Here is an 18,105-nt window from a genome sequence, read left to right as displayed (position 1 = left end):
CCATCAGTGGTTACCCTGAAGAACAAAATAAAACTTCCATTTGCCTCCCTGACCCACCTGCTGTCCATTCCTGCATTAACAGATAGCCAGTCTGCAAATGGGGAAGTAAGATACAGAGAGTCCCCTTCCATGGACCTGCTTTTACCAATTTACATGTAGTATTTCTTTGTTAACCCCCTAGGATTTTCCTTTGGGAAAAAAAGGTAGGATATAATTTAAAAAATAAATACAACAGGTTGGGCAAAATTATGTCTGGAAGCAACAATAATTTGAATATTGGGTTTTGGCAGGGACAGAGAGACAGAAATATTGGCAGTTACTGGGGCATTAAAACAAGAGGACAACTTATGCTGTTATTTTAAAACTGAATTTTTCAATAAGTAATATAAGCTATTTTTGCTGTTAACCTCTTGCCCAGGCTGAGTGACCATGCTTAAGTGACTTGACAGGCATATTGCTCAAACCATCTTTGGAACATCTAGCAGCCAAATATGTGCAGATCAAAAAAAAATTGGGGAAGAAAAACATCTCTGAACTGTAGGCATTGCAGGAGAAAAACAAGAACTTTGGGCAGCATTTTGGTTGCATTAACAAACCACAATGGTGCCTGGTATGGCCAGGAGGAGAAAGTGGGGCGTTTTCTGCCTCTGAGTAAGCTCTCACACTTCCGTCTATATCCTTACTTCGGCCGGCTGCGTAGCGATGAATGAGCGGCTAGGTATGTGGGCGAAGAATGGATTGACACAAGTGGCTCTTAATCAAAGAAAGTTATTTATTATACTAAAGCGAGTATATATATTTGTACAGCAAAGAGTATACAAGGAAGGTGACACAACTAGGTATGAAAAGGAAATTAAAAGACTACACCTTAAGGTCTAACATTACTTGAGAGTCACAGGTAGACATGGGCACGAACCAAAAAAATTTAATGAACCAGTGGTTCATGGTTCGATGCCAACGATGAACCCGAACCAGCGAACCACTGTCTGACTCCCTTTCTCCAGTTCCCAGATATACAGCATACACTACACAAAGGACTGCAGATCTTTTAAACCCTTCATAGGAGAGGTATGGATTCCATCCCGTCCTCCTGAGTTGGGACCAGCCTCGCAACACCCTCCATAGCATCCCTATCCCTAGTTACAGTGCTGTGAAGCCCAGGCTTTTATGATGCCACCAAAAGGCTAGAAAAACACCATTCCTCCAACAAGTGGTGAGGCACAGGCCCCTTTTATTGCCCTCTTCTTCCCGAGAAGAGATTAGCTTTCCCAGAGCTTAAGTGGAAAGGTGAATTTAAAGGCTAGCATGGTATCTCTGGCATAACAGTGCCAAATGACAGAAGTGAGGGGGGAAGCAGGAGTAGGGAGAAAAGAGGAAATGAATGGAAGGGCTGTGGGGCAGCAAGGGAGGAAGGAGATTGAAGGCTGACAAAGCTGGAGAAAATAGGAAAGGAACAGGAAGAAAAGAGGTGAGTTGGGGGGCAGGTATGGGGAGACGAAGGAGGAGAAACTGTGAGAGAGCAAAGAGTGGGTGGGGTATGCTGTTGTGGGGAGAAAAGATCAGACTGGACAGAGAGGAAGGAATGTTGGCAGAGTGATTGATTAGGGTTGCAGTCCTTGCAGGACGAGGACTCAGCCACTGCAGGGGCGTAAGCGGATTGGCTCCCATGGTAAGCATCCTATGCTCCACCAGGTCACCTGGGCAAGGCTGGATGCGAGGGGAATGACTTTAACTCGTACAATGAGCGCCAATGGCTACACCATCGTTTTTCATAGTGTTACTTGCTGCTGCTGCAGTGGAGGGGGCAGATGTTCCTGGGCCTGAAACTGCATAGAGAGCTGACTAATGCACCCCCACCCCCAGCCCATCCCCTAGCTGCCAGTGCGGGGGTTTACATTGGGGTTACGCTGGCACCCAGTCACTGGCTGTGTGCCAGTAGAGGACTACGGTGGAGTGGCACCAGGCTGCTGCAGTGACATGTGAAGGTTACACTGGTGCAAGTCCAGGATGTGCCAACGTAACTCCTAGTTGGCTCCCTGTGCACTTTTGCCCCTCCGCCCCTCAGGATTGTGCTATAAGTCCATTCAGGTAAATGGCCTTAGAAAGTGTCACTCTGGCTAGGATTGAACTGTTATTCCTGCTGTGTTTGAAGTGCATGTGTTCAGTGTACTCTGCTCTTTTTCTTAAATGTTTTACTAACCTCCTTTTGTCCTTACCGTACTTTTTTTTGGAAAATTATTTTTATTTCAATTATTAACAAAACTGTTTACAATATGAAATACAACATGGGTAAATCGTTGAAAACTACAAAACAGAGACAGGTAAAACATGGAAAGACAAATTCAAGTTGAATGATCTGATATATTTTGGATTATAGATTCAGGATTGTTTGGTATATTTTATTGGGAGGATATAGATTTTCTTTAGAAATGTATTCAAAAAAGGGGAACCATTTTTCCATAAAATTTGTTGTTTGGGGGAAATTTTCAGCTTGATAGATTCCATTGTTGATTTTTTCAAATAAAAAATGGTCCCATATTTTAGAGTACCAACTGGTAATTGTCGCTACAGTATGTGATTTCCATTTTAGAGCAATTGAATTTTTTGCTGCCATTAAGAAGATATTGATGAGATCTCATCGAATTGGTGGGATCTCCATATCATCCCATTGCTGTCCTTACCGTATCTATTATCTGTTGGTTATTTCATTTTAGCTGTGTTGCTTGTGCTGAATGTGATGGTTCCTTGGAATTCATTTATGACAGGCAAAAATTGATGGACAAATATAATGTTGAAAGTATTATGGGTTTTTTTGTTTTTTGTTTTTGCAGACCGAGTTTAATCAGAATCCTGATTCCTTACACTTTAATGATGGGCAAAGAAGAATTGATTTTGTTTTGGTGTATGAAGATGAAAGCAAAAAGGAAAATCGAAAGAGGAGCTTTAATAAAAAGCAAAAGGTATGAATTGCCCACTGTTTTATGTGGCCATTGATCAAGGCTCTGTGTGTTTTCAGCCTTCTGTTTTCAGTGCTTTTAAAAATCTTTCAGTCAAAATAATTCACAACTTCCAAAGGCATATTTATTTTTTTAAAATGTATAAGCTGAATTATAATTTATATCGATGTATTGTCGAAGGCTTTCATGGCCGGAGAACGATGGTTGTTGTGGGTTTTCCGGGCTGTATTGCCGTGGTCTTGGCATTGTAGTTCCTGACGTTTCGCCAGCAGCTGACCTGCCAACATCTTTTCCACACTGTGACACTGAGAGATCTCTGTCTTTTGGTGCTACACCTCTGAAGATGCCAGCCACAGCTGCTGGCGAAACGTCAGGAACTACAATGCCAAGACCACGGCAATACAGCCCGGAAAACCCACAACAACCATTATAATTTATATCATCGCAGACGAAGACAAGAATTTCCTTCCTTTGCTCATTCATTTCTTGGAGTTAAAAGATATCTTACCTAGCTATTGAGTTCTTGATTTTGGGGGGCTGGCATACTTGGGTTCCTTTCTTAGCACAGACTGCAGAAAGATGATACAAGCCAAAGACTGCAGCAGGAAGCTTTACATGTTACAAGATCTGCACAAATGTCTAAACCACAATGCTGTTTCTGCTTCCTAATTTTCTTTCCAAGTAATGTACTAGAGTCTTGAGTTCATAAGAATCACGTGACATAGAATCATGTGATAATGATAGAATCGTGCTATTTAATATCTATATGAAGCCACTGGCAAAAGTCATCAAGAGGTTTGGGCTGCGTGGTCACCAATAGGCAGATGATATCCAGCTCGACCTTTAATGTTCTGACTGAGCTTGTGCTTGGAGTCAGTATTGAGCTGGATGAGGGTGAACAAGCTGAATCCTGACAAGACCAAGGCTCTCTGGGTTAGCAGAAAGACAGACCAGGAACTTGAGATCTCTCCTATCTTGGACACGGTTAAACTTCCCTTGAAAAGCCAGGTTTGCAGCTTGAGAGTACTGCTTGACACAGCAGTCACCTATGAAATCCTAGCAGCTGTGGTTGCTGCTTTTATCTAGCTTTGGTTGGTGTATCAGTTGTGCTCATTCTTGGCTCAGTCAGATCCATGCCTTAGTTACATCTAGATTGGGCTGTTGTAATGCCCTGTACTTGAGGCTGTCCCTTGAAGGGATATCTGAAGGACTATCTTCTCCCATGTGTTTCTGTCTGGGAATTAAGATCCCAGGGAGAGGCCCTCTTGACTGTCCCATCAGTTGAAAAAGCTCACCTGATGAATACATGAGAGAAGGGCTTTTTGGTAGTAGTCCCTTGACTATGAAACAATATCCCCAGGGAGATGCACCTAACCCCCTCATTGCCGATCTTCAGAAGGCACTAGAAGACGTTTTTATATACGACTACTTTTAATTAGACATGGGCACAAATCAAAATCCGAATCAAATTTTGTGACGAATCGAGCCTATTCGTGTATCGCAAAAACGCGTTTTGTGGGGCTGCCTTTTTCATGAAATCCATGACATTGGGGGCTGATTCATTCAATTTGTGAATGTTTTGTGATGCCAGACAGGCTGGCGCTGAGCCATTGATTCCCTAGGCAACATAGGCCCCAGAATGTCTGCAGACCTTTTGTTGCCGTGGAAACCCCAATATTAGCCTACATAACCTTGATAGGCAGCTCTCCCTGCCAATCTCTCTCTCATTCTGTTCTATGAGAGCAACGAGCAGGGGGGAGATGGACCTTCTGTATCCATGGGAACACCAATCTTATCCCTCTAATCCCTGTTAGACAGATCTGTCTGCCAACAAGAGCTCCTGTTCTGCTCTATGTGAGCACTTCTTATATAAAGCACAGCTCTATGCCTCCTGCTTTCAGTTTCAGTAGACAGAGGGGGAGGGAGGATTTGTTGCTGGGATTTGGAGTAAGAGTGGATTTAGGAGATTTTGGCTCGATTTGCTGCTGCTTCAAAAGAGTCTGAAAATACTCTTCCTTATTTTCTGCTCTTGTCTTTGCTGGGAAGATTGTAGGGTGAGGGTGCCTTTGAAGTCTCCCTGCATTTTTGGCATCTCTAGGTATGAACAGGGCCATTGTAGGGCCCTGGGATCTGATGAATCATGAACTTAACAAATTGTTTCATGAAATGGGACAATTTCATGAAAGTTCATGATTCATGGAACGTGATGAACCACAAAACTCAGGGTTCATTTTTTTCTCCATTTCATGCCCATCTCTACTTTTAATTAACTGAATGACTCTGGTCAGGCCTGATTCAGATATAGACATGCTCTTAAGAAGCCCTGAATGTCTAGTTTGCTTTCCTATAACAAATCATTTAATTCCTGGCAAGAGGTACACCATAGATAACATGTTAGGTTCATCACTGGATATAGAACACAAGTGATACAGTGACGGAGTTTCTGTTTCCTTTCTAAGTCTTTATTATTACAACATGATCATTTAGTATTCTTAATAACAACTCAGTTAACAAAAATCATAACATCTGTTATAACAACTACAGAAACCATTAAGGAGAGTCCCAAAAGTATCTTACCCAAATTACATGAGTCCAAAAAGTATCTTACCGAAAGATAAGAAGGTCACAAGCAAGAAGACTCTTCTAAGAAGAAGCTCCCTATCAGTTTAGCTTGTCATATTTATAGGGTTTCAAAACCTTCTCTTAACAACAGTTGCTTCAAAGACTCAAATTTTGGCTAACTTATTAACTTATGACTTCATACAACAAACAAGGTTATCCATATTTGAAATATCTTCTTGAAACATATAGCACTAGTAAGTTCATTCATACTACTTTTTATCTTAACAAAGGCTATGTAAAATTAGTGATTGCAAGTTTCTCATACATCTGAATATCTTTTGGCCCTCCACCAGTATATCTAAAATCTTGCTGGTTTCTACCAAGTTCGACATCTCTGTATTTCTCAGATACTTGAGCCATGGTACATTGTGTATATTGGTATGAGCTACATGGCACTTCTAATCTACATATGGCAATACAGTTGTATAACTTTATTCCCCTCTCCTAGACTACTAGACTCCCTTTGTGGCTTGTCTAGTTATGGGGCTGGGCTAGCCCTGCTTCTTTGCGCACAGGTGTCTTGAATTAACTCTCTTGATCATATCCAGCAACTGTTCCCCTATAGCCACAGCCATGACACTTCGTTCTTAAATGTATTAGTAGTCCTAAACTGTGTTTTGAAACTTTGTTTTATTTATTTATTTAATTATTATTATTTATTTATATTGTAAGCTGCCTTGAGTTCCTGCAAGGTAGAAAGGCAGTTAATGAGTGTTTAAAATAAATAAATAATAAAGCAAATCACATGACAGATCACATGATAGCCCTTTAAACTATACTTCTTAAGAATACATGTTTGAAGCCTCCATTAATCTTTACTGAAGTTACACTGGGGGAAAGTGTGGGGAGGAGAGTTGAATGAAAGCTCAAACCAGCTCCATCCTACGGCAATCAGCATGGGGCTCTTGGTGCACCAACTCCATGCAGCCCCTATTTCTCACAAGCATCCGTGTGTGTGTTGTGGCCTTTGGCATTTAGTGCTCATTTTTTTCTGGTTATGTAGGTGTGCCATGTTCTTTCCTAATAAGGACTCTTGTGCCTTTATTAGTTGTATGCCAGAGAGAAATTCAATAGGAGCAATATGAAATAAGGTTAGAAATATGATGGCTGAAAAGACTGTACTTACAAGTACATTTTTAATTATTCAGGGTGCTCCCCTGGTGCCTTAAATGTAAAGCACTAATTGCATTATGTTTAAACTTTTTTCTTTTACCTGGTAATCCTTTCAAACACAGTTTGTTATAAAAAGCTGTTATAATCATCCTATACTCCTTTGCAGACAGTAAGGGAATGCATATCCTGAAAGGATACACTACCATTTCTACTGGTGGAAGGGAGGAAAGAAGCTCTGATTTCTTATCCAAGAATTACTTACATTTTTCCTTTTCCACTGGATCCCCCAAAGATGTTCCTGCTATTGCTAAAAGCCAAAGTGTCTGTTACATCAGAATTCTGTGGCTGGGACTCTAGACCAGAAAACCAACCTGAAACCAACCTGTGGCTGGAACTCTAGACCTGAAAACCAACCATGCAAATTAGGGCAATGGCATAAAAGAAGAGGAGGTATAACTCTCCCTCCATCATGTTTCTGACTAAAAATTGGCCTCTGCCACTGCTATAAGCACCAGAAGGGGGAAAGCAGAGAGAAAGGGATTCCCCCCCCCCTAATCAGGGCTTAAAGGTTTCTACCAGTGAGGCAATTTTTGATCAGGGAAATGGTATGCCAGGAAAAGATAATCTTCCTTCCCCAAGTGCTGTGGCCCCAACCCATACTGAGTCCCTTCTAGCTGCTTTTTAGAGCCAAATAATTCATTTAGCTTTCTAATAATGGAACTTCAGCACTCAATGTTGTTTGTTACCTAGTAACCAAATTGGATTGGTACTAAACTACCAATGAGAAAGCAAGAACCCTTCAGGGGTAAGACTCTAATGCAGCTATAACCCTGACAATATGTATGAAGAAGATAAAAACAAATTCTTATAGATTTACCAAGAGAGATAGATTAGAGAAGTTCCATCTTAGCAGGATCAGAGAAGACTGAAGATTTCTTAAGTAAACAACCTTTTACTGACTCCTTGCTAATCAAATAAAAGTAATTCAAATTAAGTATGACTGGCAAACAGAGAGGTTGTTTAGAAAGTTTTTTCCTCTCAAGTAATATGCAATCCTATAAAACACCAAGGCCACCTTTTTGCTTTATTGTGAGAATGTTAAAAATAAAAAGCAACATGAACTTATTGTCGCATTGTAAGGAAAGGTTTGGAAAATTGAAAACAAAGGACTACAGAAAACAGATGGGCAGCTGGAACAGAAAAGCAAATGGAGAAATTATGAATCTGGCAAATTCATATTCCATACTTTCTTTCCTAGTAGATTCCCCTGACTTCCCAACTTTTCACACCATGCAAAATTATAAACGATACATACTTATTTATTAACATTATTTATAGTATGCCTTTCTCAATGATATTCAAGGTGGATTATAACAATGGAAGCAATAGAATGAGACATTTAATTATAGAAATGGAAGCAATAGAATGAGACATTTAATTATAGAAATCTGAAATACAACAGAAGTATTAAACATAATATGTTAAACAATGAAGAAAATGGCATTTAAAAAGTGAAAAGCAATGCAAAAAGAGCAAGATAATACACAGAGCAACAGATAATACATACTATATATAGTCTAGTCTAGTCCATAATAGAGATGGGCACTAACCGAAATACAAACCAAAATTAAGCACGAACCAGGCCGGTTCATGGTTCGCGAACCAGCGGTTCATCAGAGCCGATTTCTGGCGAACCACCACAAACTTTAGGCTGGTTCATTTAGTTCATTTTTTGGTTCATCACTGCATACAGCCTCGTGCCAATCAATCAGTTCCCTAGGCAACAGAGGATGGACTTCCTGCAGACCTTCTGCTGACCTGGAAGTGAACTTCTGCTGACCCAGAAGTGACCTTCTGCTGACCCGGAAGTGATGGTTTTCTGACCTGGATATGGCGTTTTCACAAACCAAACGAACTGGTTTGCAAACCAGGGGCAGGTTTGTGAAAGTTCATGGTTTGTGTTTCGTGAAATTTGACGAACCACAAACCACAGGGTTCGGGTTTTTTCCGGTTTGTGCCCATCTCTAGTCCATAGTATAGTCTTTTATTAAAACATCCTTCTGAACCATTCCATTATAATATAGCCCTATAACCTCTGTAAAAATGCTCTCCTGAACAATTCCGTTTTGTATAGTTTGTGGACTGCCAGAAGTGTGGGAGTCTTCCTCACTGACTTCCTAAGTCAGGCCATGCTGTGGTGGCCACAACAGAGAATGTATATCTAGAGGCTTTTCACTCGTGTTTACGGGCTAAATGTGCTACATATGATCCTCCCAATATGCAATTTCCATTCTGTCTGAAAGGAGCAACATGCATATTTTCATCCTCAGTACATGCATACCAAATCCCAAGTTTCTGTTTTGTGTGTACCAAAGCTGAAAATTGACATGTTGTCCTTTTAAGAGGAAACAAATGGCAATCACACATATCAGCAGAATTACATTTAGCATGCACTTGTGATATGTACGATTGCAGGGCTCCCAGTATACATGATAATAACAACTGAAAAGCTCCTCAAATTCATGTTTGCCCTCCTGTGAGTCTAATCGTAACTTCTTGATCTGTGTTGATATAAGGCACACATTTACCATTTTTTATGTTTGCACATAAAATATGTTATGAGCACATCTTCACAACTTGATTTGTGATCCAAAAACGTGTGAAGAAGACCCAGTTATAAATCTAGTCTCAGCTGTATTCTCAACAAATAAATAGACTCCAATACAATGATTTATTCTTTTTTCTTTTTCTTTTTTTTGTGGGAGATCTGTGGCTTCAGCTTATGTGCATAGCTGCTAAAGAGTGTGAATAATCAGGGAGAAATGGTTTACTATTTTTTTCAATCAATTTTAACAGCGGAAAAGAGAAGTGTATGAGTCTAACTTGATAATCCGTGGTTTGCAGCTGGAAGCAACAAGGTCGGTGAGTGCAGTTCCCTTTATATATTTTAAAAAGTGGAGCTGCTTCCTCTACTTCCATGAACAGGAATGCTGACTCATAAGGATTCTGTGTGCAACCTGCAGCCCACACAGAGTTCTTTGCCTGAGGTGCAGATTAATTTTTTTGCTGAAATGGTGGAGATATGTATCGCTTTCAGTGTAGTTTTATTTGGTCATTTGCTCCTTCCAACACAGAGACACTTGAAGGAGCAGATGCCCAATTTTAAAAGTTCATTCTGCGTCTGCTGCTTTTTCACTAAGATCTGTTGGCATCATTAAGCTTCCATAGGCCTCCTGTGTCCTTTCACCTTTTTTCATTTCAGTCTCTGTGAGAATGAGAATCATGCCTGCTTTTAGACATCTATCCACCCTTATTATTGAAAGAGCAGCAAGTTCAAAAGAGTTAAAAATTGTCCCTCATCACATTACAGCATCTACACAAATTCCTATATGTTTTATATTACAGACAATGAAGATTGGCTGCATATTACCAGTGTTCAAATCAGCACTCAGATCAGGCTTTTAATCCAATTGTGTCATATTTGCAACCATACATTTTAAGCTGGCTTCATCAATGGGCAGCATTCATCATTCAAAAATTTTTTAAAACAGCTGTGTTGTTTGCAGAGGTTAATTCATAATCTCAATAAGCAGCTTTTTCATTGTTGTTGTAACTCTGTAACGTACTTGGCAGACTTATCATCCTTGAAACAAGACTATATTTGACCCTTTAACATACTCCTCTCTCCAGGGAAATCTTCTCTCTTTTATCTACTTTTGCCAGGGCTTAACCTTGAAACATGATGCAATAATCAACTTCTGCGCCTGTACAATTATTAAGCCTTCTGCCTCCAATGAATCATCCATGAATGGGTTGCTCTCCACTAAGCCTGAAAAGAAGGATTTCCATGTCAAGAAGATGCTTCCAACCTGGATTGCAACCTGGCAACTTCTTACTTAGACTCAAACAAAACGTTATAACTTTTTTTAAAAAATCCAAATTTAATACAAGAAATGATAAAAAACGTTATAACTTTTAATGAGTCAGATCTGGATTCCCTATGTGTCAGCCTCAGCTCCATTGGGGAGCAAATAATGGCCTGGTGGGCTTTGAGGCTCAGGAAAGTGGTGCAGAGGTAGATGAGGCAGGCACCTCTTCTACCTCTTCACTATGGTCTTGAGCAGAATTGGAGCCCTGTGGCTCTTTCAAAGGCCCTGCAGCTCCTGTGTGACAGCAGGGAGCTCTAGTGGAACCTAGAGACAACTCAGTAAAAGTGATCATGTCTAGTTTGAACCTTGTAAATTAACCATTGCCTTTGCAGCATTGACACATGCACTGATTCAGTCTATCAGTCTAACGGCTTATCCTGTTGAGCCCTGCTTTAGTAGTGGGGATAGGCTCAGCGCCTTTACAGGAGGGCATCGTGGAGCAGTCATGGAAGCACAGTTGCAGGCTCACAGTTGCTGAGCAGGTAGCAGCACCTGGCATGAGCCACTGAGCCCATGATTCCCAGCCACACTGGGAACTACCCATGAAGCTGCCATATACTGAATCAGACTCATCAGTCTGTCAAGGTCAGTATTGTCTACACGGCATGGCAACGACTTTCCAGGGCCTCAGGCAGAGATCTTTCATATCACCTTCTAATTGATCCTTCTTGCTGGAGATTCTTGGGATTGAACCGGGGGCATCTGCATGCCAAGCAAATGATCTTCCACTGATCTATGCCCCCTTCCTACTACCTACTTGGCAACCTGTGCACCTGCAGGGTGCTGTGGTGGCAGTGAAGTTCCTGTTCTTCCTTCATGATGCCTTCCATTAAGGGAGTTGTGCCCTTCTTCCCCCATGCTACAACAGGAGCTCTTAGTCTGCTGCTGGAGATGTTCTTGTATTCATTCCATGAAAATCAGTGGAGCTTGTATAAAAGAACTTACTGGTGAGCTGTTCCCCAATATCTCCTTTTAGGAGTTGTAGTGTTACTTAAGAGGTAAGATTGTCTTATGGTTTCAAAACGTTATGAAGAGTCTACTTTAGTGCACTTACATATATTGATACTTTTTATCTGCAGGTCTTGGATGAAAAGATAATCTTTGTAAAAGTGCATGCGCCTTGGGAAGTGCTGTGCACATATGCGGAGATTATGCATATCCATCTGCCTCTGCAGCCCAATGACCTGAAGGCCCGGGACTCTCCATTTAGCTGGATAACAAGATTCTTCAGAGTGAATGAAAATGTCATCAAACCAGAGAAGGAGTATTTTACAGCTCCATTTGAAAATGACCGTTTGTCAGACTTTTACATTCAGGACAAAAGCACATTCTTCAATCCAGCAACAAGAAGTCGGATAGTAAGTGTCAATCATATTCATATTAGGATCACTTTCTAGGGCAATGTGTTAATCTCTTGTTATTTTGAGCATCAAAATAATCAGTGTCAAAAATACATTGGGGCGCTGGACAGTTTATGAATAAAAGAACAGTTTCTGAACTGTCCTTACCTTTGCTAAGGAAGATCAAATGTATTGTGGCCCATAAGTTCATGCATATTGGCTTTGACAACTGTCTCCGAGCACATTTTTTAGCATTAGTGGTGCAGTATACCACACAATACACATGTGGTTAGGGTATTAGACTAGAACTAGGGACTGTTAGGTTTACATCCCCACCAGTGTGGGGCTCACAAAATGACCTTATGCTAGTCACGAGGGATGTACACCTGAAAAAAACATATTTTTAAAATTTGGATTTCAGGAAGGGCATAAATACTGATATTTAATGATGTTGAGGTCCATCATTACTATTTCACAATTCAGGTTTGAGTTTTTCCAGGATTCCAGAATTATTCAGGTTCTTGTGGAAATAATAAATTCTGCAATTTTTCAGAATGTGGAATTTGTCAGTAGGGGTTGAGATGGGTTGAGGCCAGGGAGAGAGTTTGAAGTAAATGCATTGGACTGCTAACCAATGGCCTTAGAAAGGCTCTTCAGCCTTTAATATTTACATAGGTGATTAAAATGTCTTCCCTTTTTTATATTTCAAAGCTTCCAAGGTATCTTTCACAAATTAATACTTGAGTGGAAGTGAGCATGAACCGACAGGAGGGCAGAATGCTGAATGCTTTTGACATTCTTTGCAATCGGCTGGTAATTTCTGGTTCCTAAGTTCTTAGCAAACGTTGTCTGTGTATTTTCTAGCCTTCCTCTACAATCATGAGAATCAGAAGGAAATTTTAAAAAATAAATGGGAAGGATGTATTCAGAAGTACAATTCATCACTGGCTGTCTATGAGCATGCATGATGTTGTCAGATAAGGATTATTTAGGGTTTCTGCTAGATGGTCAGTCTAGGATTGTGTGATGCACATTTCTAAACTCCCTTTCCACAACTGCATCTCACCCGAGTTTACTGTGATTGAGCTCCTGAAAGTTTTTTTGTTCTTATCTAAGAATTTTGGGAATTTCTAGGTTCACTTTATTCTTTGCCGTGGGGAATATGCAGTAAAGGACAACGTGAAAAAGTTCGGCATCAATAAGCTACTTGATTCTGGGATCTACAAAGCAGCTTTTCCACTCCATGATGTAAGTCCAATGACTAAAAACAGCCTTTTTGAAAACTAAAGGTATTGCATTCAGAACTTCAATACAAGATACCCAACAGAAGTCAGCAGGAAAAAATTAGCTGCCCCTTTAAATGTGCACCAGCTATGTCATAACCTGCCTTGACCAGGATAGCTCAGGAGAGCCCGATCTCAAAAGCTAAGCAGCCTCAGCCCTGGTTAGTAAATTCATGGGAGACCACCAAGGAAGTCCACAGGCAGGCAATGGCAGACTACTGCCAAGGGATTTTTCTGAGGACCCCTCTCCTAAAATCCTATGTGAGCATTATTGAAGCTAACCACCCAAACAAGAGGCAAATTTGCCTCAGTAGGCAGATTCTTTCTCCTTAACTGTAGAGACTGAACTACAGGTCAGCTCAATCTTGCAGTGAGGCGAGAAAGTTCCTTTCAACTGTAAACATTTTATCTTGTTTTTACTTTGCAACTAAGTTTTAACCTTGGGAGAACAGATTCCTAGGGAGGTCTCAAACCATAACAGAAGTGTGACTCCAAGCATTTAAGATGTTTATATTACAGTGAGATCTGGCTGTCCTGTCAATCAGGCTTGTTGGGTGCCACGTATCCTGGGAAATGTAATTCTGAAGGGATATTTGTATTAATCTTCTTGATCTTTTATTCTGTAAACAAATAGCAATTATTCTGTAAACAACTAGCACTAAGCCTATATAAGATCCCCTGATGTAACTGGTCTTTATGCATATGATCCAGAGAGAGACAATATGCATCTGGCTTATTTATAAACAATTAAAAACTCTTTTTTTTTTAGATCACTGTTTTGGTGGCTTAATTGGCTGAAGGGGGTGGGATTGAGTTGGCACACAGAGCACTCTGAAATAAATCCCTCTTCAACTACCTCTGTTCAACTTTTGCCTTTAAAACACTATGGGGATGCCACAAGTCAGCCTTGACTTGAAGGCACTTTCTACAACCTAATGTTACAACCTAATGTTGTTGAATGTTACCATTTATATTATACAAATTGACAAAAACTTTGTGTGTTGTGCAATCTATAGAAGTATAGAATATCTTTTTAAAAACAAAACGTGAAGTGGAATGTGGAAAAGAAAATGACAGCATTGTGGAAAATGACTGATTAGTAAAATGAAAATAAAATAATAATAATAACAAAAACAACAGCTGCACTTAAATACCATTCTTCTAGACAGATTAGTGCCTCACCCAGAGCGGTGAACAAGTTAGTGTTATTATTATCCCCACAATACAGCTGGGGTTGAGAGGTGTGGCTTACCCAAGGTCCCCTACTGAGCTCATGTCAGTAGTGGGATTCAAACCAGTAGAGTGCTGATTCCTAGCCGAACCACTCAACCCCTGTGCTACAGCACAATAGGATTGTGTAATTTAAACTGTTTTGTTTAGTGGAGTTTGGAAATAAAAAAATTAATTAAAAACTCTGGGTTTTGTCTGTTGGTCTAACAAACACTTGTTTAAACAGCTGAACACTATGAGGGTATTAAACAATCCCTGCCAAAACCATTCAAGGCAATGTTACTGCATATGAGATCAGCTTTTCCACATAAAAAATTTCAAAAATCTTCACTCTGCACTTTTTTTCTGTGAAACATGAAGAAAATCAATCAGTGTTTAGGGAAATCAAAGCTCACGAACGATTTCAAGTGTTAGTTTTCACATGAAAATTCATCAGAAAGGTACTGAACATTAAAGAATGAATGAGACCTTACTTTTAATATTCTAAGTGAATGTAGCAAAGAAACAAAAGGATTATCTTTTAAGTCTACAACAAAGGATGGGGAATCCAGGCTTTATATTCCACATTTTGTAACCTTCATGTCGTTCTGGAAATGGATTTTCTGTGCTGAAATGTGGTTTGCAGTTTTGCACATCTTTATTTTCTGTTGTTCAGAGGTGCAGTTTTGCTACTTGCATTTCTCTGCAGCCCTTGGGCTCGCTTTGCTACCAGTGGTGAAAAGTCCCCCATGTGCTACAAAAGAGGCTCTGCGATGACAATGGGAATTGCAAGGAGACAAGACACTTCCCCCCCTCCCCCGCCCAATGGGCTCATCTCTCAGGACCCAGCACATGCACTAGACTGTGGAAAGGCTGGCATCAGCAGGCTTAAAAGGGTGTAACTCTGCTTAGGGAAACAGTTAGAGTGGCCTGTGTGGTATCCCACTAGAGCCAGCTCCTTTTCAGTAATGGCTCTCACCTTGTAGAACAGACTTCCTGAGGAGGGAAGGGGCCACTTTCCTAGGAAGTTTGCAGGAGCTACTATAAGGCTATTTTAATTGCTGTGTCTTTTCATGGGACTTAAGATGCAGATGTTTTCAGAGTATGGTTTTATTGTCTTACTTAGTTTTATTTTAGACTTGTAAGCCACCTCGATCCATACAAAAAGGTGAAGTATAAATATTTTAATAAATAAATGAAAAGGAGCGTTTTACAGCTGTTCCAAAATAACATTCGATTTATATACCACCCTTCAAGACAGCTTAATGCCCACTCAGAGCGATTTACAAAGTGTGTTATTATTATCCTCACAAGAATCACCCTGTGATGTGAGTGGGGCTGAGAGAGCTCTGAGAGAGCTGTGACAGACCCAAGATCACCCAGCTGGCTTCAAGCAGAAGAGTGGGGAATCAAACCTGGCTCTCCTGATTAGAGTCCTGTCACTCTTAACCACTACACCAAACTGAGGGCAGTGAGGAACAGTTCTGAATGATGGCTGTTTCATACCTTCAGGGCTGTGAAGATTTTGTTTCTAATGGCAGAGATACAGGCTGCAGACAGAAGTAGTAAGTAAAGTGGGACCTGATTTGACAAATCTAAGTGACTGAAGGATTGGAATAGGAATAAGAAGTCTCTAAGTGGTATAGTATCTGTCTGTGCAGAGTTTGAAAGCAAGAACCAGCACCTTGAACTGAGCTCACAAGCACGGTGGCAGCTCGAAGGCTGCATGTGCTCCCAACTCTTGACACCTAGTAATACATGGCCACTGTTGAACATTACAGCAGTAGCCCTGTGCATATGACCTGTCATGAGGTGACTTATTGTGCATGAAGGGACAGCAGGACACAAACACGCTGGCCCCATCTGCTTCTTCCTCATGATTGCTGAGTCATCTGCACAACTTGAAGATTGTGCAGAGGTGATGGATGGGGCCGGTGTGCTCATGGCCTGCTCTCCCTTCAAGTGTGATCAGTCAAAGCCTGGGTGGAGCGTCTGTCAACGAAAAAAACACCAAACTGAGTCAGGTTCCGGTTTCTTGCATGTGATAATAGTAACATGTAGAGCAAACGAACCTTGAGTCATTTCCTGGCACTATTTGCAGTGCTTCCAGCACAGTGGTGAAAGTTTGAGCTGAACAGTGTGAACATGAGTAAGTACTAAAGCAACGAGAGGCAAGTTGTATTTTCAATTGCTGTATTTTAACGGCCCGCAATAGAAACACATTCTCTTCTGCAGTGCAGGTTCAATTACCTGTCCCAGGATCCCAGCTGCCCCAGTGAGCGGTTCCTGCTGTACAGAGAGTGGGCACATCCTCGAAACATTTTCAAATTGCAACCCTTACATTTCGTCAGGTAGGTATGGATCAGTATCAGAAACATTTAAGGGCTGCTTCAGTGACTTCTTTTCTATACTGGTAGCAACTTTAAACAGGAAAAACGAAATCACCTTTCATGTAATCAAGAGCATATGAAATGAATCAATGCTTATAGCTTCTTCTTTCCTAACATCACAGGCCATTTTCACATGTCTTACCGGCTCTGGTACATTGTGCAAAGCTCCCGCAAGAACAGCATCTTCCTGGGGCAATTTTATGCGAGAATCGGGAAATCGCGCCAGGAAGACGCTGTCCTTGCAGGAGCTTTGTGCAATGTACCGGAGCCAGTAAGATGTGTGAAAATGGCCACAGTGTAAATATGTTCAAGATTATGACTTTTAAAAAAAAATACAAATATTAAAATGCAGCAAAATCAGTATTCTTAACATCAGCTTCTAGATAAAGAGGCCATGTACTATCCTCAGAAGATGAGAGATGGGCATTTCACATTCATGGGCAATGCAATGAGAATATCTTTTTATATGCATGCATGGTACAAATACGAGCATAAGTGGAATTGCCATTATAGGCCAGGACAGTTACTTTTAGGCAGAATGCCTATTCCTTTAACTGCTGCATGGCAAATTGAAATTAATACTAGGAAGTGCAACAGCGATAGTAATAGAGAATGACTGAAGGGTGCTATCATGCAACATGAAGGGGATTTTTTTCTCCTTAACTCTTTGGGACAAAGGAAGTACAGCCTCTTTTATTTATTTATTTTTTATTTATTTATTCAATTTATATACCGCCCATCCCAGGGGCTCTGGGCGGTGAACAGTTAAAATTGATAAAAACAAAAACTAAAATCAATATACAATATCTTTGTATTTCAATTAATGTGTTTGTATCAACAGAAAATACTATGGTGAGAAAATTGGGATCTACTTTGCTTGGTTGGGTTTCTATACTCAGATGCTACTCCTGGCAGCAGTGGTTGGACTTGGATGCTTTTTGTATGGATATTTGACAAAAGACAACTGTACTTGGAGGTAACCTGTAACAGTTTGTGTTGTTAACGTTATAAGAAAGGGAAGCATGAGATAAGAGTTATATGTAAATATACACAGTCTACATTGTATATAATCTTTAAAAAGTTCTGTGATTGCTTTTAATTAGCACCTTTATTGATTTTTCAAATGAAATTTAATGGTAAGAGCATTGCCTAGGAGAGGTGCATATGATCCAGAATTCAGGTTACAATACTGCGGATAAGACCAGCTTCACAGTTGGGAGGGCTGTGACTTGGTGCTAAAGCATCATCTTCGTGTGTAGAAG

General features: G+C 40.5%; 1 protein-coding gene across 2 annotated transcripts in view; it reads left to right on the top strand.

The window, feature by feature from the left end:
- Positions 1 to 18,105, top strand: part of ANO6 (anoctamin 6) — a 96,993-nt gene that overhangs the window by 36,875 nt on the left and 42,013 nt on the right. For both annotated transcript variants that reach the window (XM_054988109.1, XM_054988110.1), the window contains exons 3-8: positions 2,832 to 2,960; positions 9,549 to 9,614; positions 11,701 to 11,979; positions 13,096 to 13,209; positions 16,689 to 16,804; positions 17,685 to 17,819. In XM_054988109.1, coding sequence (XP_054844084.1) covers positions 2,832 to 2,960; positions 9,549 to 9,614; positions 11,701 to 11,979; positions 13,096 to 13,209; positions 16,689 to 16,804; positions 17,685 to 17,819 — 839 coding nt within the window. The remainder of the gene's footprint in view (positions 1 to 2,831; positions 2,961 to 9,548; positions 9,615 to 11,700; positions 11,980 to 13,095; positions 13,210 to 16,688; positions 16,805 to 17,684; positions 17,820 to 18,105) is intronic.

The sequence above is a fragment of the Eublepharis macularius genome, chromosome 9, assembly GCF_028583425.1.
Source record: "Eublepharis macularius isolate TG4126 chromosome 9, MPM_Emac_v1.0, whole genome shotgun sequence".
NCBI classification, from domain to species: Eukaryota; Metazoa; Chordata; class Lepidosauria; order Squamata; family Eublepharidae; genus Eublepharis; species Eublepharis macularius.
The sequence above is the reverse complement of the archived record's forward strand: the minus strand, read 5'-3'. Positions and strand labels throughout refer to the sequence as shown.